The 26002-nt window shown below is 39.7% G+C and overlaps 1 protein-coding gene across 4 annotated transcripts in view; it reads left to right on the forward strand.

The window, feature by feature from the left end:
- UTRN (utrophin) overlaps positions 1-26002 on the forward strand; it is a gene marked incomplete at its 3' end in the record, with an annotated part of 327257 nt that overhangs the window by 71024 nt on the left and 230231 nt on the right. For all 4 annotated transcript variants that reach the window (XM_083496211.1, XM_083496214.1, XM_083496212.1 and 1 more), the window contains exons 16-29: positions 1345-1524; positions 2502-2677; positions 3381-3504; positions 5218-5305; positions 6601-6842; positions 6979-7159; positions 10413-10558; positions 11919-12131; positions 16250-16363; positions 18043-18189; positions 19890-20060; positions 21311-21490; positions 22493-22627; positions 24722-24871. In XM_083496211.1, the coding sequence (XP_083352337.1) occupies positions 1345-1524; positions 2502-2677; positions 3381-3504; positions 5218-5305; positions 6601-6842; positions 6979-7159; positions 10413-10558; positions 11919-12131; positions 16250-16363; positions 18043-18189; positions 19890-20060; positions 21311-21490; positions 22493-22627; positions 24722-24871 (2247 nt within the window). The remainder of the gene's footprint in view (positions 1-1344; positions 1525-2501; positions 2678-3380; positions 3505-5217; positions 5306-6600; positions 6843-6978; positions 7160-10412; positions 10559-11918; positions 12132-16249; positions 16364-18042; positions 18190-19889; positions 20061-21310; positions 21491-22492; positions 22628-24721; positions 24872-26002) is intronic.

Here is a 26002-nt window from a genome sequence, read left to right on the forward strand (position 1 = left end):
AAATTAAGAGGCATAAAACCACTCAACCAGCTGAAAGTAACATAACTTAAAATGCCTGGGCGAATAGAAAATGTTTTAATCTGGTTCTAAAGAACATACATTGTTGGTGCCAAGAGTACCTCTGTCTACAGCTGAGGACATATGGGAAAGAAGCTCCTATCTTTTATAAATACATGATGTGCTTCTCCTAAAGATGGAAAATGGAGGGCATCCTCTAATCTTAATGCATGGGCAAATTGATATGGGAGAAGGCCCTCCTTAAGACTATGTGATGCTGCAGTAGATAAGTACCTAATAATTCTGTTGCAGGAATGGAGAACTTGTGACTTGTGAGATGTTGCTCAACACCAACTCCTATCACCCTTGATTGTTGGCCATGCTGGCTTGAGCTGATGGGATTTAGAGTGTAGTGACATCTGGAGGGCCACAGGTTCCTCAGCCCAATCTGTTGTATACACAAATCGTGATCTTGAGCTTTCTTGGTTTTTGAAGCGGCCACAGCTTTCACTCAAGCAAGCAATTTCCCTTTTACTTCAAGGGGGAAAGTAAAAGGGAGACTGTGTAACATTGTTCTCAGTGATGAAGTAAATGGAGAAGCCCCTTGTCACGTGCAAAGCTCCACAAATGCTTCAAAATTTCTGTGTTTGCCTTAGGACTTCTGAATCTTGACAATAGCTTCATTTGGTTTTCAGTGAAACCAAAGCTTGTGGGTACAGAGTGTGAAGGGGCCAGTGGAAATGCACAGGGCTCCATGAAGCATCACATGCTGGTCACAACCCTGGCTATAATGCACAATTGGTATTAGTCATAGTGTAAGGTTTTCAGCATGGGGACTGAAATGCTGACCAATCAGGGTTCCTCTCCTAGTTGAGACTTTAGGCATGGAGAAGCAGCGCCCCCTTCAGGTAATCCTGACTCTCTTGGGAGTTTGTGGGTTCTCCTTCATTGGAGGTTTTAAAGCAGAGGTTGGGTGGCCTTCTGTCATGGATGCTTTAGTTGAGATTCCTGCATTTTTGCAGGGGGTTGGACTAGATGACCCATGGGGTCCCTTCCACCTCTACAGTTCTATGATTCTGTGTTGCTAATCATGATTTGGCTGAGGTGGGCATGGCTAGCACACATGTCAAGGGCATTCCTGCTGGCTTCTTCACAGAGATGGTACATAGATACTGAATACCTGAACAGGCATAGTATTTTAGCAAATGTATTAAAAAAAACTACCAGCAAAACTATTATGGACATTTTCACAATTTTATTTTCTAAGAATATACTTTATTAGCCTGGGAAATTTGAGCAGAATTGTGCCTTTAAAAGGGAATGGCTGCTCTTGTTTCACAATGTCAGATTCTCAAAGAAGATATGGAAATGAAGCGTCGAACATTAGAACAGCTGAATGAGGTGTCCCAGGATGTGGCACAACTTCTCAACAACAAGAAGGCACTGAAGAAAATTGACAGCGACCTGGAAGAACTAACACAGAAGTGGGACAGTTTAGTTCAGAAACTTGAGGATTACTCCACTCAGGTACCATAAAAATATTACTATCCCTTTACACCTTCCAAATGTCTTTCACTGATACATGAATGTTGACCTATAAAAGTAAAACTAATAAAGAAGCCTGAAGGTCTTTTCTTAAAGGTGTTTAAAATAAAAAAGGAGGGGCAGGGGGGAGGAAGTAAATCGGTCCTTTTCAGGCTTGATTTCTAATCTGATTAGAAAATCGGAAAGTCTAATTCTAATCTGCACTTGATTTAGAGACAAGTTGAATAGTAAGTTGGCTGAGTAATTCAAAATAGTACTGTGCAAAACAGACTATGAAGTGTCCCAGAAGCATCCTTTAAAAAATCACAAGCAAGATGATCATATCTCAGTTTAATAAACAGATTGAGCAAACCTCACATCTACTGCACTTAAGCAAAGTTCATTTGTCAATTGCTTTGTCTCCTAGCTTTTTGGAAGCTATTAACCATAGTTTTCCAGTCTGGACATAATTGGAAGCTAAGGTTAAACTAGACTTCTTGGTTTGTTTGCAAGCAAAGAGAGGAGTGAAGTGGCTACATGTGGCTGCATGAAGCTTGTTTGCATCTTGACTTATAAAGATGATTCTGGACCAGTGTAGAGTCAGTGATGGGCTGGACAGTGACCGTGTGACCTTGACCCAGTTACCGTCTCTCAGGATAACTAACCTCATGTTGGTATAAGGATAAAAGGCTAATGTGTGACCATTTATCCAACCCTGAGCTCTTCAGAGGGAAGAGCCAGGATAAAAAAAATGAATGAAGCTGCTGTTTAAGTTCCTTCAAAACCAGTGGAAGGCAGTAAATCACATGCTTAATGTTCTCAGTGAAATTAATTGGTCTAAAACCACTTAACTTCATCTGAATCATATCTAAAGTGATTAGTGTTACTGTTATTATTAGCTGCATTTATCTCTTGTACAAAGATGGCATATTGTATAATTTCATATCAACATTGATGTCCTGTTCAATTTACCCCTTAAGGTTACTCAGGCAGTTGCAAATGCTGAACCAGCCCAGATTTCACAGAAAGTAATCACAGAAACCATCCTTTTTAAAGAGCAAAGAACAGTTAAACATCCCAAAGAGGAAGAATTTGTTCCACCTCTACCTCCATCAAAGAAAAGACAAGCCTGCCTTGATACTGAAGCAAAGAAAAAGTGAGGTTTTTTTTCTCATTGTAGTTGTGTTTTCTCAATCAAGAGGCAATGAGTTGCCTCATTTTCACACAGTGCATGGTAAAAAAAGCAGCGTTGTAAAATACTGCTGTGTTTTTTTTTTGTCCTATTTAGAACTCTGTATGAAAAATTATTTGCAGTCTTGCAAATAAGGATAGAAGGATGGGTATTTAGGTGGGTAGGCTGCTCAGCGCATGTACAGTAAATATTTGTTGTTCCCCACTCTTCTCCACTGCTGCCCTGTGTGTGGCTCCTTTTGGTCTCAAAGTACTGCAGCTCATTTCTTCTGCTGAGAGAAAATCAGCAAGTGACTGAGCAGGTGCAGCAACCATTCACAGTCCACTGTTTTGCTCTAGGTCAGGGAAACACAGCAAGTCATTGTAGCAGTTGCTTCATCTGCCCTCTCTAGGCTGGTCTGACTAGGTACAGGTGATAGAGAGTGCATGAAGCAACAGTTATTTTGCCCCTCTTTCCTTAGAGATCACTACAGTTTGGCACAGGAAGCCAGGCAAGTGCTATATTGCCGATCTGGTAAAATCTGAGGATTCTTCAAGCATTCAAGACTACGCTAGAAAACATTTTATGTGCATGACCAGGGTAGACTGAGGGTTGCATTTTAAGATAAAAAGATGATGACTGAATGGAGAAGAAATATAAGAAAATATTATTCAATCTCTTATACTAGGCTTGATTCTGAAATTGCTGAGCTGTTGAACTGGATTTTGAAATCAAAAGCTGCCATTCAGGCCATAGAGATCAAAGAGTACAGGAAGATGAGAGAGACTTCAGACATGAAAGAGAAACTGAAGGTAAAGTGAGAAACGGGGAGGCATTTTCACTGAAAAGGTTATTTTGTCAGCTTAAGCTTGCTGACAGTTGGGGGTAGAGTCTGATCTGGTAGCTTCCTGTGGATTAAGTTCCATTATTAAAAATCTTTAGAGTTTGGCCAAGGTTCAGTCCTCTATAGTGGTTATAAACAATACTGTTGAAATTGTGGCAGGACATCCTTAGAGCTTTAATGGGCATTTCCTTTCCTTTTCCCCTCCTCATACTATTTTCCATTTCGTTTTAGAAGAGGAAGCTGCACATTGTGAGTTGTAGCACATTTTAAAGACAATTTATTCTTAGAAATGGACCCAGCAGGAATTCTCCCCTGATATTTCTGTAAAACTGAGAACCATGGCAAAGTCTTGATTTCAGCCCAGAGAGGCATCTAATAACCTTTCCCCATACCCTGTGAAGACCAGAGATCAAAGTATTCTGTGGCTTAGATAATTGGAGTCTTGTTAATGCCTGTGTAAGTTAACTTTAAATAGCTTAATTAATTACACCACCACAGAGAAACCTGAAAGTACATCCCATATGAAATAGATTTCACACATTGTCAGACAGAATAAAATTGTATGACTCATGGGGAGTTTCTCCCCCCCTCCCCCCTTAGTCCTTGTAATGCATTGTGCCTGAGAATTTAAAAGTATTTTTTGGTTTGCTTTAATCCTTGATGAAACTTTGTCTCTTATCTGGATCATTGCTAAATTCTATAGTTTAATATAACAGATGTCCTTGTAAAAGGCTACATACTAGAATGCTGCCAGAGAAGTGTCAAGCTACTTGTTGCAACAATTTTTATGTTCAGGATTATTCAGAAGGCACAGTTGCCTTTCTTAATATACTCTTTTTCCATGAACCGGAAGAGCTTTCAGTTCGTGTTCTGTATCGTGTTACTTTGCAAAGACTTGATCTAAAGCCTGTGCCAGCATGATTTCTCTGTATGGCAGCATGGGTCCAATGAGATAGAGAAGTTTTCTTTGAATACAATGGTAGCTCGGGTTACATATGCTTCAGGTTACGTACGCTTCAGGTTACAGACTCCGCTAACCCAGAAATATTACCTCGTGTTAAGAACTTTGCTTCAGGATGAGAACAGAAATCCCATGGCGGCGGCGTGGCAGGAGGCCCCATTTGCTAAAGTGGTACCTCAGGTTAAGAACAGTTTCAGGTTAAGAACAGACCTCTGGAACAAATTAAGTACTTAACCCAAGGTACCACTGTATCTAATCTGGAGGGCTAAAATGTAGAAAATGACAAATAAAGAATGGGGATGGAGAGAAAAGGCCCAAGAGGATACCAGAAAAGATGTGAGGATGTGAGAGCTATAATGCCTAAACATTCTCATTTATTTATAGATAGTTATGTTTATATGTTCATGGAAAATATTTCAAAATAGGTTACTATTGACTTTAAAGCATTCTCATCCCATCAAATGTGTTCTATACATGCCTAATCATAAATAAGTATCTGTTGAATGATACTTACTTGCAGGTAATTATGCATAGAACTACAGCATTAATTTGTTATTTTACTATAAATTACCCTTACTTTCCACCCTTTTGAAGGCTGGATTAGGAGCTCACAGAAGGCTCCTAGGTGGACTCATATCTAGGCAATTTATGAGGCCAAACCAGTTACTTTTTTAACAGATAGGTTTTTACTTTCAGTGTTGAATTTTTTTTTATTAACAGGCAATAGAAAAAGAAAGGATTGAAAAAAAGAAAACATTGAATGAACTGAACCAGGTTGGAGAAAATCTGATGGACCAAATGAGAAAAGGTAATCATAATAATAGCATGATGCAAGTACTTTGCATTACTTGCTCTTGTCAAAACTTTGAGTTTCCAGAAGCTACAAAAAACACCAGAATTACAATAACTGAAATTTATGAAAGCACCAGTTTCTCCTTCACTGAAAGCTGTAAGACCTCAAAAGACATTCTAGTGTTAGTGAGTTGAAATCATTGATTTCTTATTAAGATAACTTGATTATAGTCCATCTTAATTCCAGAATTATTACTATTGTTAAGTCACTTTATTCATGGAAATGACATCTATACAAATACAAGACAGGCCTAGCAAATCCTGCCCCACCAAAAGAGGCCAGAAATACTTTAAAAATCACCAAGATCAAGGGCCAAAAGCCCAGGTAGGAAAAAAAAAAATGCCTGGTGCCTAAAACTAGGCAAAGGTAGTGTTAGGCGAGCCTTCTCTGGGGAGAGCATTCCACAAGCAGGAAACTGCCACTGAAAAGGCCCATTTCTCGGTAATGGCACCCTTCCTATGGAACACCCTCCCTTCAGATTTCAAGGCGATAAAGAACTACATAACTTTTAGAAGACAACTGAAGGCAGCCCTGTATTGGGAAGTTTTTAATGTTTGATATTTTACTATGTTTTATATATGCTGTAAGCTGCCCATAGTGTCTGGGGAAACCCAGCCAGATGGGTGGAGAATGATGATGATGATGTCATACTCCAGATCTCCTGTGGAAGGGGACAGGAGAAGAACATATTTATATTACATCCCGTTTGATTCTTGGCATGTTCATTTATTGGATTTATGCCATGCTCATCCACCCATGTGCTCAGAGCAAGGTACTCTCTAAGGCACTCAGAGCAGCTTACTTAGGGCTGGCACACAAGAGGAGATTCTGTAGGCATCTATACTTGAACAGGTCCATCATATGTTAATTACGTCTGTATTTGGATTCTGATCTGCTTCTCTTGTCTAGCCTACCAATATATACCTATTACCATGAAAAGGCACAGTTATGAACTGCTGAATTCCTAGTGAGATGCTTCTTTTCACTAGATAGCTGGGGAAGATTTGTGCAATTAAAATGAAACTGAATGTCAGGCGATGGTTGTAAAAAGGAGCATTTTTTATTTTTATTTAAAAAAAAGGAATGCAGGTGAACTTAAATTATTCCCTATGTTACAGTTTGCAAGTGATTGACGAGGAAACCATTGTTACTATTGAGCCTGATCTAAGTAAGCTTATAAGAGAAGCATGTATCGTTGTGTTGGTGAATACTTCATATCAAAACAGTTTTTATTTCTTTTGCTTGTTCAGAAGGGCTTCCTACTGAAGATGTAGCAAATGCCCTCGAGAAACTGTTGGCAGAGTGGAAAAGGGCAGGCCGGCACTTGGAAGAAGTTGCAAGAAAAGTGCAATGCCAGGATGAAGTAAACATTTATTTTAGGGAAATGGGTGAGCTTGATAAGACTTTGAGTGATAAAGAATTATGGCTGAAAGAAAACTCTGCTCCATCATTGCAACAGCAACCTTTAACAACTCTAAAGGAGTTGTGCCAGGTAAACTTGTTCATTGTGAGATGCATAAACAAAATGGAATTATAAACTGAACCTACAGTGGTAGGAACCCAGTGTTGTTTAAATGATGTTAATGCTTGTGTGTGTGTGTGTGTGTGCTTATACTTAACTTTCACAGAGGGAACACGCTGACCTATTAAGTCTGAGTCCCTGGATTGAACAGCTGAAAACCCAGGGCAAGGTCCTTGCATCCCAGCCGGGTGCTCCAGACTTTATTGAGGAAAACATAAAGTCTTTGAATGATCGCTTCAAGTCTGTTCAACAGAAACTGGAGGGCCTGTCACAGCAAGTGAAGAAAGGTGTGTTTTTATTTAACATGTGGATGTGTTTTTTTAAAAAACACCCGCTTACAATATATTGCTATTTTTTTGCTTGTAGCAAAAACCTTAGAATTGCTGCTTTGTGTTCACCACAGATTCTGTGTATAAATTATATAGTCTTGCTGGAAGCATGGAATAGATTTTGTAGCTCCTCATAAAGGAATAAGCCCAATTTCTGTTTTCTCTGCTTACTATATAACAAAATCATTTTCTTCATAAAAGCAGTGCCTAGATTGCTACTTTTTGGATGCAGGTCATTTATAAATGCCACTAATTCTGAAGGTGGTTCAGAGAAAAACAGGAAAACACTGAATTGCCTACAGAGATGTAAAAAAGATGTATATGCTGTTTCTGCATATATAACTTAACAACATTTTAAAGAGACAAATTTATTTTTCAGCATTATTTATTTCAAGGTCAGCTTACCAGTCTCATGCTATTGGGGGGGGGTCTATGTAGAGAGCATTTAAATATCACTGTCTAAAATAGTAGCGCTTAGTTTTATGTATAATGTATGAAGCCATCCAGTATGTCAAAAACACAGGAATTGTCTTCTCTTTCATTGTCCTTGGACAGGAAGACTTTAGTGAAATTACTGCTATGATAATTTAATTTATATCCTGCCAGATCAGATATTTGCTTCAGGCAACTAAATGAACGCCATACTTTAAAAAATACTGCTTAAAATCATCAATAAATGCTTAAAATGTAAGTGTCAATGTAACACTCCAGTGAAACCAAAATTTCAGTACACGTAAACTTACACAACTACTTAATGTTGCTTTAGGTCCCAGCTTTTCCATGCAGTTAGTATTTGCCTGTGCTCCTTTGTATTTCTGTACGTTTGGATCTGAAGTCAAATGCTCCATTCTGTAAATGACGAAGAGTTCCATTGACAGAAGCTCTTTCCATTGATGGAATGAAATGTTTAGATTCTTTATATTTATTATCCCACCAGGCCTGATAGCTTTCTTTCAAACTTGAAAAGTGAACTTCATGGTGTGTTAAGGATGCATAGCATATTTTTAACAGATTAATACACAGGCAACTGGTGTCAGTTTGATGTTTGATTTTTTATGCAGTTTTGATTTTATGTCCACAAGGTAATAACTGTATATTTGTAATGGAGAAAAATGAAGATTCCATAGTATTTTAAGAAAAATGTGCTCAGGTACTATTGTGGCAGAATAGTTTGTGAACTCCTTTGGTCTATTCCTGCCAAGTTATGCTTCTGCCAGGCTATTAATGCTCTGTTCCCGGTCTCCAATAAAGGAATTACAGTTTCATCCATATTGTGGTGAATAATCATTTGGTTCTTTTTTTTATTTTTTAACTGAAGCACTTCAACAGAGAAATGCAGTAGCAAAAAGAATTATATAAATATTATTATTTAACATAGTGTTAGTTCAGAAGTGCAATGTTGTACCATTGTCCTTCAGTTTTCAAACACAGAAATACAATGCAAAATCAGTTATTTATCAATTGCTGCCTTAAGCTTTTTTTAATTATTATTTTTTTAAACTTAACCGTAGTGCTGTACTCCATAATTAGGGATTTAAAGATATGTAGTTTTATATAAAGGAAAACTGTGATTATTCAAACTAACCTTGATGTTTTTATCATGTTTCTCCAGAATTTCCAAAAAAAGGGTAAACTTACTGGATAGTGTGATTGATTCTTATAATCATATATATATATATCCTTGCTTTCTTCTTTTGGTTTCCTGCATAACCTGAGCTTTTACAGTATTGTAGGAGTTTCTTGGTTCAGAACATATAGGTCAAAATATGCTTGAGGTAAATGCTATAGCCTGCAACATTTGATGGAATAAAAGAGAAACATTCAGGAGGGCAATTGAGGTTTAGGACAAAAAGATTAATGCTTGATATATAATAATAAGGGCCCTGCTGGGTCAACCCACTTTTGCAAATGGAGTTCTTGAGTATTTATCGCCTCTGAACATGGAGATTCTATATAGCTATCATGACTAATAGCCATTTGTGCAACACTTCTCTGTGAATTTCCCTAAAGCCATTTCCCAGCCACCTGAGCTATGGATATAGCATCTTGTGGCAGTGAACTGAATTCCATAAATTAACTTTGCATTGTGCAGAGAAGTAGGTTATTTTGTATATCCTGTATCTGCTTCGTGTCAATTCAACTGGATGACTCTTGAGTCTGTGAGAGACAGATGAAAATTCTCTCTTACTCCACAGCATGGATATTTTTATAAGCCTATATGATGTGTCCCTTTAATTGTCATTTTTCTAAACTAAGAATCCTCAAATGTGTTAGCCTTCCCTCATAAAAAGAAGGGATTATCAGTATCCAAAGTCACTCTTCTGGTAATTATAGATGTGACTTAAGCAGCACATTCAGCCAAATGTTCAGTGGCTTCCATGTACAACTGGCAGTGTTCCTTGCAACATTTCTAGGGGAGTTGGGTCTCTGTCCTGTTTTGCAGCATAATTTCCATTAGATGAACCTCTGCCAACCCCACATATGCAGTCAAGAGGAGAACTTTTATTTTAAATAAGGCAAAAATGATATGGTGGCCATGTTCACATGTAGCAATAAACCCAAGAATCTGACTTGATTAATCATAAGGTGTATGTGCTGGTGCAAGCAGCCCAATCACTCCTGCTGTGGCCTCGCTTTATGCAAGCAGATAAACCAGGAAGGTGATAGTTTAGTGTTATGCCCAGGTTTTGGGATTGTTGCTTGTTTTCCCCTAATGAGCTAGGGTTCATACGTCAGAAACAAACCGTTAAGACTGACTAGTGATCTTAACTTGTTAGGGAGAAACAAATCACAATCCTAACAAATCACAATGCCTGATTCAGACATAATCTTAAGCTAACCCCTTCTTGAGGTGTTTTTTTTTAACCATGTCACATGAAGGGAGAAGCAAAGTGGGCCAAATTGGACTGTGTGCACCTGCATACACCTCACACACAATATTGTGTTTTAAGCCAAGATTTTTTGGCTTGCTTTTACTCCTGAACACAGCCAACACAACTCTGGTGTGTTAGTGAGGTGCTCTTTCCCCTCACAAATCATCTCTGGTGGTTTGGAGAGCCCCAAGAACAGTATTTGGTGGGAGGAGAGAGGATATCATTCTTTGGGGCAAGCTGAAATGCTTCTGCTGACTGAATGTTGAATTGCCCTGTATGGCTTTTAAAAAAATAAATAATTGTTTTTCATATCCATTACATTTTTATTTTGAAAGTAGAATTGGAAAGCCAGCCTTCTAAGGACTATTTGGATGCTTTGAAAAAACTGAAGGGTGAGCTGAATGATTTGGAAAGCAAGGCACAATCTGTCATGAATACAGTGAATGACTTTAGTAAAGTTGAGAGAGCCTTGCAGCAGACAAAGGTATGTTCCCTTTTTTCACTTCAGCAAATTTAAACTCAGACGCAGCTGTCTATAGTCAGCTTGGCTTTTTTATGCCATTGCATTTTAAATTAAGCTGACTAACATTGGTGTGTACCATTGGGGGGTGGGTGCGGAGAAGAATTAGACTTCTACCACAGTTTTGACAGGCTTATATGTGAAAACTGCTAGTCAGTAAGATAGGTGTGACAAACAACATGTGTTGTGTTGTATAAATAGTTGTGGATGTATGAAAAACACAGGCCTAATGTGAGTGATGCATTCAAAATATGCATGCTTCCTTTTCCATAGTTTCAGGCAAAATAGCGAGTGTTAGCTAAGCTGTTTTGCCTAGCAGTCAATCAGACCTTCCATGTCCTTGCAGAGCATATGGGAGGGAAAGAAAGAACTAGACAACAATAGGTTCCACAAAACTGGACACAACTTTCCTAAAATAGTATCGCATACATGCATTTACAAAGATCAGTGTGGAGGAAATGATTCTAATACGCCACTCCGCCCATATTAGGGAGACCCACATGGGTAGCCAGCTGAAATACCTTCCTGACACCAAAGTTTTCAAACTTGATGGACTGTGACCCATTCCCTGGGTTACAAATCATGTGTATCTGCCTAAAGAAGGAGGTTTGATCCTTTTTGCTCACCCCACCCTTCGAAATGTATCGCTGGCCAGTTGGATGCAATGGTAGGGAATTAGGGCTGCAAATCATGCCTTCAGGAGGAGAGCCAATTTCTTCTTTGCCATGCCAACTGATATGCTGTGCCAGCTGGTAAGAGGCAGGAGTGGGGAACTGCGGCCTGCTTGCTTCTTTTTTCTGTACTTCCTTTCTCCAGTAGATATTTGTGCAATTTCAGAGCTGTTTATGGATTTCTTCCCTACTGCTGCCATGTTTTTTGGTTGGGGGGTGGGGCATAGAAAATCACTTGATCAGGTCAGCAGTTAATGGATTCACCACCCATAAATAGATTTGTCTCAGAAAACCTTTTGCCTCACTTTTCTCTAGAACAACTATCCTGTGAGTTGTAATAGAAGCAGCTGGACATGCAAGCTGGAGGTCCTAGGAGCCTCATTTTATGTCCTGTTGTCCTGTCAACAGAAACATCAGGACTTTTGAATGAATTCACATTAAAAAAATCCTTGTGGCTCTGGAAATTATATTGACACAAAACCCATTTTGGCATAAGAAAATATTGTTGGGTGACACAAAGGCCACATCCATTGCTATATTTTCTGTGTAGTGTTGTAATATGTACAGTTAAAGATGATATATTTTACACAGAACATGGAATTGCTGCCATGTGCAAAAGTGAAATGTATTTCTCTTTAATCCTTTCCCTGCAGACGATCTGTGAAACTCTGGAAAATCAGAAAAGTGTGGTTGATAAACTTGCTGCAGACACACAAGTCTTAGAGAAGCATATTTCTTCTGAAAAATCAAAGCTCTACAAGCAAGAATTCAAGTGTTTGCAGGGATACAGGGACAAGTTAAATATGAAGGTTTCTAAAGACGTTCACCTACTGGAAGAAATTATTTCCAAATTGAGAATATTTGAGGTAAATATATGACCATGATTATGTGTGTCAGTCATCCTGCTAACAGGACAGAATACCACCAAATTAGGACATCAAAGTAAATCTAGGAGAAAATGAATCCAAACTCTTTTGAAAGTTCCCCTTTGAAGGGGGTTGGGATCACAGGGTTTATGCCTTTTGATTATGGGAAATCTTTTCTGAGCCCACAATATTCTGAACTAAACCACAAGATGTTAGCGGCTTTAGAACAGGAAAAGAAATACTTGCCTTGACTCATGCTAAAGTTAATGTTAATGCTAATTTGTAGAATTTTTGTTTCTAACTATAAGTTACCGGTAATTGCCAAAAATGGACCTTGACTTGTTACTTTATTCTGGTTTGTTTTCTTCGGAATATTTATGAGTATAATCTGTCTTCTGAAGGACGGATGTGCCACATGGTCACATTAACAAGAGAGGTGAATAGTGGGCTAGATTTGAACATGAGCCAGAGAGCAAGGGCTATATTTTCACATTGTTGTAATGAAAGAACAAATGGACCAGAAAGGAAGGGCTGCATTTTCACATTGTTCACTCATTAGAGCAATGCTTGGCAACAGACTGAATGTGCAAAGCAATGGGCAGGGGGGAATCAGATAAAGCCAAAGCTTTGTGCCTGGTCAGCTGGGTGGATGTTGGTGATGTCAGTGGATATGGAAAGTATACAAATGGATGAGTATCAAAAGAAGGATCTAATGAAGTATTAAACAAAGTAGAAAGGTCAGGGGGGAAGGAATGAAATCAGTACCTTTAGGTTTTGTAATGAGAAAATAGTGGTTTTGGTGAGGGAGATGGAAGACAAGTTACATGGGGCCAGAAGCAAAAATTGAGGAATGTCAGGACAGCAAAAGGAAGTGGCATGTTTTATGATGGACATGGAGAACCTCTGGCACACAGGCCTGATTAGGCCTGGCACAGATCCCAGTTTGGTCTGCAAGGCCGCTTCCTCAAAATCATGCCCGCCTCTCCCACTCCTCATGTCATATCTGACATCAACTGTGGGGCAGACAGAGATGTGCCTGCCAGCATACTCTTGATTGTTCCTTGTCAAGGGAGGTTGACTGCCAGCCAGCCGAGCCCACTGGGATGACATTGGAATAGAGCTATCCATTGAAAACTCTCTTGCACAGCCAACCCCTGCTGAAAGCAGAGCTTGATGTTCTAACAGATGCTACTTCAAGCCTGCTGGAATTTGCTGCACTAGGGAGTTCTCAATAGAGCTTCCTCACACAGATGACCCCTGCCAAAAGTAGGGCTCAAAGTCTGCACAGATCAACTGATAGACACAGAATTCAGGTCCACTGAAACCTCATCAAGAATCACTGGTGCAAATGATCACTACCAAAAAGAGAGCTTGATGTCAGCACCAATCAGCTGAGTGGTGCTGACTTCAAGGCTTACTTGATGGGCTTGAATTTTCCTTTGTAGCACTATTTGAATTCAAGTTGTGTGTCATCTGACATCATAATGACATCAAATGATTTGAACAGCCCACTCACCTGTCAGAGTGACCCACTGTGGGCAGGAGAACCCAGCATCAGCACCACCATTGTTTTGGGAGACTAAAGGCAAGTTGCTCCATAGATATCTGATGGTATTTATAGGTGCACATGGGGCAAGAAATCATTTTTGGAGGCTGGGGGACATAGCGACTCTGTTGGAGCTAAAGGAGAAGGTTGGGTTTGCTATAGTGGAAAGGAGGGATAATGACAGTGGAGATGTGGCAGCTAGAAGTCAGGAGGGAAAATGATCAAAGGGATCATGAGAAATCCTTGGCCATAAGATGTCTGCTTTAGGTACATAAAATGCCTTGTCAATGTTAGGCAATATATAAATAGTATTTTGGCTGAAGAATATTTACTGCTGAGTTCTACAGGCTAGAGTGTATCTCTATTGGCCTGTAGTGAATATCCTTGGACCTACTGTGTGTGCTCCCTGTTTTGGAAACTTTTCTTCACAAGCAAATCAAGTCAGCTGAAAAAATGCCAGAAGCTGGAGGTAGAACAAAAAATGTCAAGAATCCGGACATAAATTATCCCTCTGTATCAAGATGCAGAGCACAATAAGTACTTTGATGAATACCTAGAACAAGTATCCTTTAAGATGGCAATATATATGCACAATCAGCAAAGAATAAAAATGAGAAGCATAACTGAATTCTGGTAGAGATATTTCTAAAACCACTGAGGCTGATCATATAGTTGATCTAAAATAGAACAGAATTTAATTCCCAACCCAACTCTGCTGAATTCAAGGCTCTCTAGCCTGTTCACATCCTTCTTGACTTCTTTGTTGCCTTTTGATACAATTGACTATCCTCTTTTCTACTTTATTCCCTTCACAACCTATACCTGTACCTGCTCTCAACTGTTTCTTTTCCTACTCTTTCAGGGATTTGCTCTCTCTTAACTTTCTCCTTTGTAGACCCTCAGGGATGTTTGGAGTCCCCTGCTCTTCTGTTTCCCTGCATTCTTGGTTTCTGTGGTCACCTCAAATCACATGGATTTCAGTATTTCCTATATGATGCTTCCCAGCTCTCTACCTTAGAGCTTCCATCTTTATCCAGTCCTGTAACCCCATTTGTGCATATGCATTTCTCCTTGAGTTCATTAAACTCATGTTTGGTCTCAGACATATTGAACCTATCCCTCCTTTTCTTATATATCCATTCACAGTGGCATCACCTATCCAAATGTCTATATTCTGGTCAGAGTCCCTGCCGTCTCTATTTTCTTTGGTACCAACCTGCTTCCTTTTGTGCCCACTTGTATTTCCATACCAAGTGGGCTGCAAGAGTAATTTGACATTGAACCCGTGGGCTCCACAGTGTCTTGTCTTGTAGGAGGGGGAAGGCAAGGTCAAAATTTGACAACCCCCAGACCTGGTGCTGTCCTCCCAAAGCTGAATAGGTGAGGTACATGGCTTTGGGAAGGAGGCACAGCGTTCTGTCAGAGTCCTAGAGTTCTCCCACCTCCTTCCCAAAGCTGGGAAAATGCTAACTAGGTTTTGGGAAGAAGGCAGGATCCTCACACCGTTTTCTCAAAGCCCAGTGCCGACATTGGAAAGGCAGTGCAAGGGCTGCAGAGGAGGCATGAAATGTTGCTGAGGGCCACCAAAAAGGGGCCCCAAGGGCCACATGCAGCTCTTGGGCTATGTGTTCAACCACCCTGCACTAAAATTACTTTGTCATGTCTCCCTTCTCTGGAACTCCTTATTAGAATACCATGACACCATGCCTCTTTCATATCACTGAAATTTCAAAGCTCATCTTTTGTATGAAGTGTTAGGCTCTTGGGGGCAGTGAGTTCTCTTTTTTGTTGTAGTTCTCTAAGCACCATTCCATTAATAGTGCATTATTGCTGCTGTTGGCAGTTGTGGTGAAATGTAATTATTGGGTTGGATCCTAATTTCACCTCCTGTGAATAAAAGGGCTCCTTCTGTCAATGGAAGGTTTTTGATTCAGTGAAGGATCTTGCTGACAGAAGGGGGAGGAGGCAATCTACCAATTTTGTACTTCTGCAAGCAAAGTCTGCGTTAACGCCAGAAGGAGCTATGTTTACAACTCAGATTTTTCTGACAGTATGAAATTATGCTTTTATCTCACAAGCCAGTTGCTTATTGCTCTGTTTTCAAAATGCCTCAAAGCCTTCAAACCCATGTTCTATGCTGGTACAGAAGATTTGAGTGAGCTGCTATGTTTTACCCCCACTTAACGGAGTCAGTATGCTTCTGAGTGCCAGTTGTTAGAAATCACAGATTGGGGGGGGGGGGAGCAGTGTTGCTCTCAGGTCCTGCTTGTGGACTTTCATAGGGATTTGGTTGGTCACTATGAGAAAAGGATGCTGCACTAGATGGGCCTTTGGTCTGATCCGCCAGGCTTCTTTGTGTGTTTTTATTTCTCTTCCTCCAGTGTTGGTGCCATTTGTCCAGAATTTGGATTATTAGTTAGTCTATAATTGGGTTTTTGGTTAGCAAATCTTTACATGAGCCTGACAATGGGGGGGGGGAAGCAAGTGGGGATTACTATTGTATTTGGGGTTTTCCAATCTGGAAGACAAATAGGTTAAAACAGTTAATTACATTTTTTTATGTTCTGTTCAGACGGATTCAAAACTGGTTCAGAAGTGGCTGGATGGTGTAAAAGACTTCTTAATGAAAGAGCAAGCGATCCAAAGGGATCCTGAAGGCCTTCAGAGACAGCTTGATCAATGCATGGTAAGCCCTGCTAATGTAGAACAGAGTTGCTTATTTACCTCTGTTATTCTTTGGCTACTTCAAAGCATTATATAGTGCATTTCATAAAAACCTCTCTCTCTCTCAAAAAAGGATAAAGCAACACAAAAGTGTGTTTTTCATTCCTTTGTTCCCTGATACCATGGTACTAAAATGCAGTTGTGGAACCTCGTTTTAAAAATTTGAGAGCCTGTTCAGTATTACAATATAGATAGGAATACTAGAACTGTCTCACTTATTTTGTTTAAATGAAGATTTCTAACAGAGAGATAGGTAAAGGTAAAGGTAAAGGTAAAGGGACCCCTGACCATTAGGTCCAGTTGTGGCTGACTCTGTGGTTGCGGCGCTCATCTCGCTTTATTGGCCGTGGGAGCCAGTGTACAGCATGACTAAGCCATTTCTGGAGAACCAGAGCAGCGTACGGAAACGCTGTTTACCTTCCCACCGGAGCGGTACCTATTTATCTACTTGCACTTGATGTGCTTTCGAACTGCTAGGTTGGCAGGAGCTGGGACTGAGCAACGGGAGCTCACACTGTTGCGGAGATTCGAACCACCGACCTTCTGATGGGCAAGTCCTAGGCTCCGTGGTTTAACCCACAGTGCCACCCGTGTGTAATGCTGCAAGATCTGATGATGAAGTCTTCAGAGTAGCCTATAAATTAGCTGGAGCTTTGCCCACGTGGAGATGCTGTTGGAATAAAAACAAAATTAAAACAACATCGGTCATAGGGGGATTGGGAGAAAAGTGCAATTGTGCTGATATTATTTGAATTGTGCCATGCATTCAAAAACACAAAAGTACAGGCACACTTTCCCTAAAATATAGAGGTATTTCAGTATGGTTAAATCGAAGTGTGAGGTTAGTACCCTCCATCGTATATGATTACAGCCATTATAACTGGTTTCCAAAAATCTGCCTTACCTGTGTGATTGGGAGTGCCTGTCATGATATTTGATCATATTTTCCTTTTGAATAGAAGACTAGACCCACATATTCCAAGCTTATTTAGAGTTTACTTGCTTCTAAAAGTGGGTTGCCATCTGGCATACTGGTCTGCTATTCAAGAAGCATAAGATCAAAGAAGCCTCTTTTGGGCACAGGGACTGTTGCACAGTTCTTTGTATATTAACCAGCCTAGTAGCTGTAAGGTTTTTAGTTGACTGAATTTATCACTATAGGTAGTGGGGACAGAGCCAGAGTACCCTTGATACCCTTTTGAGTCTTGACTGTGAGACTATTCCTGAATAGAAAGAGACAATGGCCAAAATCCAGATAACTGCTCAGGAAACTCCATGACATCAACAGCCCATCATAATATATGACACACATTTTCTTTGCATGTTGCGATTTTCACAAGCCATTTGTAATGTAATATTTGTGTGTGGGCAGCAGCTGCTCAAAGCTATTCAGAGAAAAGAATTCCCTGTAGTTGAATACAAACCCTCACACACCTGAAGAAGCTCTCTGGATTGGATCCATTTTCAGACTCAGATGAAAGTATGCAACTGGATACTTATTTTAAAATAATTTTGCATGTGGAATAATAAAGTTATAAAAAATAGAATCAGAAGTATTTGCACAATGCCTTTGGAAATGGACAACATTTCTGCCTGTATCCTGAAAAGTGGTTGTTAAAGTGTTTTCTCTCTTGTGATCAGCTGTTTGTTACTGAAATGGAGAAGACTGAGTTGTCCTTAAAGGAGATGAAAGAAATAGACTCTGCTTTAAGAGGCCAGCCAGTTAATGCCTGGGTGAAATCTAAGCTGACAGATGTCCAGTCACAATGGGAGAGACTCAGCAAGCAGGTTAGTTACTGACAGCATTACTCTTTATTTGCATTGTCTTGTCCGTCACTTTGTATTCATAGTACTGTATTTGCTTTCTTGTATACATTGAAATAACAGACTTGGTAGCCATATAAATAATATATTTAACATGCATATTAAAACACAATGTCTGGGTCTGATCAGTGCCTGGATGAGAGATCATCTGAGAATCTCACAAGCACTGCCTTGAGCTCCATTATGGAAGAGATGCAGGGTATAAGTGTACTTAGATAAGTTAATAAACATTAACAGGCAACAGTCCATCCTAAAACATTGAAACTGTGTTAACTGTTTGGCAGTGAAACCACGAGACTGCTGTCTACTATTGGTTTAGCAAAGAAGGTTAGAGTGCAAGCTGTGATCTGGAATGACACCCTGTTCAAATCTCTTCTTAGATATGAACTTTAGGTAGACCTAGCAAGTCATTCTGCCCCTTGGCCTCAACACGACCATGTGGGTTAAGAATAGTGATTTATCTTCCAGGATTATTGTAATAGTTGCTTATAATGTATGTATTCAGCACTAAGCATTATATTATGTAACAGAATGCCAAACACCACTGACCATTTCCAAAGGCAAGTCATCTTTTGACAAATAGTAATGAAATGGCTTGGCAAGGCCTCTTTGGGTGGGGTATTCGTGGCCACAATGCGGCCACAGACCCAAGACTTCCTTCACAGTAAACTTCCTTAGAGGAGGGGGTAGGGGTGGGGTTCATCTTTCTAACAGAACTATTTTATATCCTTTCTCTTCTTGGTTTTGCTGCTGGATAAATGCTTGAGGGCCATGGGATCAATAAACACCGAAGTAAATCATCTTGTTTGTAACTTTGTACAGCATAATGTTTCAGCTAGACTGCCTTTTTTTGGTATCTAATAAATCAGTGTCGTCTTTTCCAGCCACTGAGACCTTTTAGGTCTTGCCTGCCCATGTTTTCTGCCAGACCAAAAGAAAAATAAGAGTTTGTGACTAGCAAAAAAATGACAGATCAGGTCTGCTGCTTGTGCTGGTTGAATGCTCATTTTATTTCTTGCCCCATTAGACAACATTGCCCCAATTTAAATTGTGTCTGTGGAATCTGAAGTTTAATTTACCCAGATAGGTATTTCTTACTCCTCTTTTTATTATATTTTAGGAAGCCATCCCTTAAAAGGCCAGACATTTCAACTAGTTCTTGGCATCCTTCAGTCTAGGCAGTACCAGTGGGCACATATTCATTCTGGATAAGATTTGCATTGGAACCTCCTGTCCATTTAATATGTATATAATGTGTGTGTTTGCCTGAAGTAACAGAAACCTAAGCACATGTAACAGTAAATTGTGGTGTTGATTCACTCCAATAAACATCCTCTTTGAATGATCCATATCCTAGGGATGTTCAACCATGGATGTGTTATTATAGAAATTAAAACTATAGCAAACATTCTATAGCTAAAAATAAGCAGAATAGTATTCTATTACATCTGTCAGTTCTAGTAAGCTGTGATGAAAGATCTTTTTTTGTAACCATAGCAACAGTATTTGCCAGATATTTTATAATGCAATAATTACTTTAGAAGTGAGCTGCTGAAACTTTCAATCCTCTGATATTTATACTTTACATTGAATCAGTGCTGAGACTCTCTTCAAATGATGCAGATAGCTTTTACCTCTCTGTGTGTTTTTGGTTGAACTGCTAGATCATTAGTCAGAAAAATCAATTATCCGAAAGTCAAGAAAAAGCTGTAAACCTCAAAAAGGATTTGACAGAGATGCAAGAATGGATGACTCAGGCCGAAGAAGAATATTTGGAGAGAGATTTTGAATACAAGAGTCCAGATGAGCTAGAAAATGCTGTGGATGAAATGAAGGTGAGAAAACGTGATTGTGCGAAAGGTTGTGTGGATCTCTTAAGTTTATGTGCATATTATCCATTATTAAACAAGAAATTCCTTTTTTGAATTGCTTTTGTGAGTTTTTGAATTTAATTTTAAAAAAGTTAGCTTTAGAAAACCCTGAGTGAATAATAGAAATGGGTGTGGCGTGATGTTGGAAAGTAGCTTAGGTTTCAGGAAATGATCTTTTATAAGGCTTTGTGAAAATGAAACAAAATGAAAAAAAGGAACTGTGAACCTCTGTGTCTAAACCTTTTTTTGGAAGGGAGAACGGGATACGAATTATGAAAAACTGGAACTAATCAGTGGTGGTGGTGGAGATCCTATGTAATTGTGAGAAGTGGCTCTTACTTGGTCTGGCACTATTTGCTTATCTTGGCCAAATGGCCTGGGACTATTGCTGGAGTTTCAGTGCCTGGCGGAGGAAGAAGTTGTAGATCTTGCTATGTAGCGGGATTAGGGACCGAAGGGGTTGAAACTATATGTTTTCAGAGTGCAGAACTGAATACAGAGCTAGCAGATTTGATGAGGGAACTTTGCACACTCAAACTGAGAGGGGGCATAGGATTCACTGTAAGTAGGTGCATTTTCCTTTTTCTACCACCACCACTTTCATTCAAACTTATGTCATGATTTAGTTTTTTGTCAGATATTTTTAATTGCAGTGTCATGTTGGTATTTCAGCTCTGTGACAGAATTGGAAATAAGACATGATATGGGAGGACCACCCTAACAAACATATTTTATATGGCTACTCACCTGGGAAATGTTTTATTGAATTGCTTAAAAATGTTATGAATGTAAAGGATTTTTCTATAGTGTTGTTTTTGCAATTTCTGTAACACTGTTTTGGTAAAAATATTAATGAATTGAAACGGCAATAGTTTGGCTATGAAAGATAGATCATGTTCAAATAAACGTCTTTGCACATCCTGAAATCTCATGCAATAATAAATTATTTCAGGTGCTACAAGAGTCTTTGTTGTGTTAGAAATCATGTCATTTGACAGCATGATGAACATGACAGCATGATGTGATAAATAATACAACAGAGCGTCAAGTGAAACTTCATGGAGCACAATGGTTCTGTTCCTGCCAGCTTCTATAATGAAATATTGGGGAAAAAAATTGAATGAGTAGAGACCTCCATTTGTATACTAAAGATTAAGACTTTATAATTGTCTTTGTCAGTAACCATTTGACCAACAATCACTTTCTTTGGGCAGAGAGCAAAAGAGGATGTGCTACAGAAAGAAGTGCGGGTGAAAATTCTGAAAGACAACATTAAGATGTTAGCTGCTAAACTGCCACCTGGTGGTCAGGACTTAACAACTGAGCTTAACCTTGTATTGGAGAATTACCAGCTACTCTGCAACAGAATCCGGGGGAAATGCCACACTTTGGAGGTATTGCCGAATAATCTAACTTCCGCAGAAATGTTTCATGTGTCTGGGATGTATTGGGCAATAGGAAATGCTAGTACATCATTGAAAAGCCGAAGAACTAGAAAACTAGAAAACATGAAAACTTTTATTTAATGTGACCATAATTTCTATATTAAATGATACTTGAGGTCAGATGTGACCATGTGTACATCTGCAAAGCATTTCAGATAATAATTCTCTACACATGCTTTAGTTCAGGCTTCCTCAGCCTCAGCCCTCCAGATGTTTTGAGACTACAATTCCCATCATCCGTGACCACTGGTCCTGCTAGCTAGGTATCATGGGAGTTGTAGGCCAAAAACATCTGGAGGGCTGAGTTTGTGAAAGCCTGCTCTAGTTGTCCCAAAGGGAGACAGTGGCTTGCTTTGGAAAATCATATCTCACCTTAACAAGTGAATGGTTTAAGATCATACTGTATTCAAAAATGAACATTCATGGTTTTCTGGTTTGGATGAAATTGGAAAACTATGCTTAGAGATTTGTTGGTTTAATCATGGCTATCTCCAAAGGAGAAACAAAGCAACTATGTACTGTACATGGGCAGAATATTCCTTTGTATCTTCATTTGCTAAGCTGACAGAGCGTGTCAAAATTTTATTTAGAGAGATTATACTGTAATGATGTGGGTATTGGTACAGAGCAAGATCCCTTGGTTTATCTCATAGCTCTTCCACTTTCCAGTGGAACGGTATGCATTTGAGGTGTGGCAAAAGATAGGATAGGGGGTGAAACTTGGGACCGGATAGGACATGCTATACTGCAGAGTGGTTTGCCAGGCCTTGTTGCTAAAGAATTTGTGGAGTGTATGCAGAGGTTAATGAAGGTCTTGCTGGTTGACAACTAACTCTGTTTAGAGTGCCAATTGAAACTTGAGAAATATGTGCCTCTCTAGATTGAATAGGGATTTGTCTCTGAAATGTAATTTAGTTGTGGGTTTTTTTAATGAAATCCCATCACCTTCAGGAAGTCTGGTCTTGCTGGATTGAGCTGCTCCACTATCTGGATCTAGAAACAGCCTGGCTGAATACTTTGGAGGAAAGGATGAAAACCACTGAAAACTTGCCAGATAAAGTGGATGCTGTCAATGAAGCCCTTGAGGTATGGTAGGCATTCCATCAATTCATGTATGCTCAAGGAAAAGGCAGAAAATGCACGTGGACTTTTAATTTATTTATTAGAACAATATTTTTCTGCTACATTACAGCATATGATCGTTGCATTTGTAATGAATAAACAGTTCCGCCTAATCTTTATAATAGTTAAGCTATTGTATATTTGGTTTTATTTATTGATACAGATGTCCTTTGGGGTTAATTCTTCCAAAAGTGCTTTAAATCTCAGTAATTGCCTTAATTAACTGGCGTGCCTTTTTCCAGTTGGAGGACAGTGACCTGAATTCTATAATCCATGCCACAGTGACACCTACATTAGACAGTTGCAAAGTGCTTTATGAGTGGCTGTTCATAAAGATGGTGTGGAAACTACAACTGGCCAAATTTGGGGATCCAATCAACACTAGTGTATGCCAGTCCAATACGCCAGTGCTCATTGCATTCCCTCAATCAGGACTTGCTCAGCAGCAACCCAGTGAGACAAAGAGTAAAGCATGACCAGTGATAAAAGCTCAAGATTGCAAGTGAAACAAATCAATTGGCTTATTTGTGTACAATGCTTAATGTTGTTATACAATTTTAAGATAACCAAGTAACTTAAAAAATTATGAAGTTTGTGAAAATAAAGCAACTTAAAGTATTATGTGATATAAATTGCATATGCAAGTCTTGGTGACTGCACTGACAAAGTAATCAAATAATTAATATGGGCTCCTCCTAACTTCCTCTAATTTTGAAACAGATTTTCTAAGTTCCCAAGCATACTAGCAGGTTGGACCGAAGTTCATTGTTACAAATCCAGGCTGATACGGCAGGATCTTTTGAGCTTCAGCTGTGTGAAAGCATGTGAAGCAGAGTTAGACAGCAGGTAGCAGCTAGCAGTGAAAAGGAGCAAAAATGATTCTCCGTACACTATTTATGTTGATTGGAAACTGGGCCAAGAGGATGGGAGTTTTCCATCTTTTCAATTAATTTAACCACATGAGTGGACCCATGAAGGACAAAGACTATAATCTATCTGGGAAGGGGAATTGTGCATCTGGGACCCCTGCTTCTTCAGCAGTTCTTCACTTAAGTCACCTTTGACGCACTTCAGCACTGGCTTTCACCTTTGTTTTGACTCCATGGATATTGTATTCTTCATGTAGGTAACATTATGTTGACAGCGTGACGTTTCCTTTTAATCTTAGCAACATCCAGGATGCCAGTCTCACACAGCAGTTAGCAAAATCTAGCAAAACATTCAGTGCTGCTTGCACAGAAATGACAGACCTCTACATTTTCACCCATCATGGCTGCTCTTCTGTGTATTTGCTAAAGTTGCTGGTTCTGCAGGCCTAGCAGGGTACAGGTTAACAAGTGCTGTCAGGTGCGCATCAGCATGATGTTCAAACACTGGTGCTCAGACAACATAACAGGTTACAGGTGTGCTTCTGGGCAAAATTATGAGTTCTCACTTTGTCTTAAATGCATTGGGTCCTGGACACTTCAGGGCGAAACTCCCCATAGCTTGAGATCAGCTGAGGAGGATCTGCTTCAGGTCCTATCATTGCTGCAGGTCAGATTGGCAGAAGCAGAACCTTGTTGGTTGTTGTCCTGGAGCTACTGAGTACACTTCCATAAGATGTGTTTGGCAGGCAGGTTAAAATAATTGTTTCCACATGCTTTCAGATACAGGTAACTCACATTTTATGTGAGGATTTGGTTCTGAGGGTCCACACATAAACATGTAAATGCTTGCCTGGCTTTGGGAAGGAGGCGCAAGGGCTTTGTCAGGCTCCCAGAGCCCTTCCACCACCTTCCCAAAGCTGGTAAGTGAGGTGCTGGGTTTTGGCGAGGAGGCACAAGGTAGTGCACTACCTTCCCAAAGTCAAGTAAGTCTGCGACTGCAGCTGTGCACGGGTGGGGGCTGGGAAATAAATTGAGGGCGGGTTTCCTCTGCTCTCCATTTGTTTATTCCCCACCCAAAGCTGTGATGGTGCAAGTAAAATAAATGTAAGATTTGAGTTACCTATACTAGTTTTTGTTGCATTGTTGTGATGCATTTTTTTAAAAAAACTAACAATGCAATTCTTGTTAGTCATTGGAATCTGTCCTACGCCATCCAACTGATAACCGGACTCAAATTCGGGAACTTGGCCAAACATTGATTGATGGAGGGATCCTTGATGAAATCATCAGTGAAAAATTGGAAGCTTTCAATGCCCGCTATGAAGAATTAAGTCATGTGGTAAGAATTTGTATTTTTAGTAAGATGGATAATTTGTTTTCACTAATGACTCTATTCTTAGTATGTAACAAAGCTTTAAATAGCCATCACAAGCTGACAGCAATCTTTGGCACTCAGTATCAATATCAGACCTGTACAACTTGCTACCCACCAAGACAAATAATGCACAAATCATCCATTGTAGCCTTCCAGGTGTTTGGCAGCTGTCAGACACACAGCAAAAATTGAAGCCTTACTAAGCCCCCGATTAGCCAACATTCAGACTGGTTGGCTGCATTTAGCTTGGTGGGTCACAATCCACTGTGCAGGGCAGAACAAAAGATGATAGGGTTGTTGATTCATAAATGGACTCCTTCCATGCTTCTAAAAATCAGTAAGAGGCAATATGTAAACTAATGTTTTTGCCATCATAAGTAAGATGCAAAGCAAGGAATAAAAAGACTGTGAGAATGTTCCCATAAGCTTTTGTGCAAAATGGAAGAAAATCTTTCTGTAAGCGGAATATTAGTTGAAGCGTATTAATGGCTAACTAGATTAATTCTGAAAATCACAAAACAGATTAAGATCTGGATTGGTGACTCAGATTCATTTTAGAGATTAGCAGGATGCTACCAGCAATGTGTAACACAGGGTTGGATTCAAAAGGTCCCTTCTACTTTTTGAGGGAGAGACTCCCTCTGCTCATGGAATACACTGAGATCCACTGAAGACTCTCACTGAAAGAAGAGGGGGTGATTTTGCCACTTCCCTCTTCCACCTTCAGTCCCCATTCAACCCCCCCCCCCCACAGCTTTTCAGAGGATGCAGGTTTCTGCAAAAATGACCTTGCCCCTCTTCTAGTTGGTGTGCCCAGCAAATGGAGTTCTACTCATAGGAACACTTGTCTCAACTATTAGTTATACTGCCTTACCATGAATTTATACTACCTTGGTGGAGCCACAGCTATTCTTTTGAGCGAGGGACTCCCTTTGCGGCAGCTTTCAGTTCTGATCACATTTCCATTGCATATTGCCTTACTCTATTCACTCACATCTGTTCTGATGACTGATATGGCCAAGTGGTTTTAAAAGAACCACTTAACCTCTGTTTTTGAGTGCGACCTGCTCCCTGACCTTTGAAGTGTGTGATTGT

Source organism: Podarcis liolepis (assembly GCF_965112155.1).
Source record: "Podarcis liolepis genome assembly, chromosome: 3".
In the NCBI taxonomy this organism is placed as follows: Eukaryota; Metazoa; Chordata; class Lepidosauria; order Squamata; family Lacertidae; genus Podarcis; species Podarcis liolepis.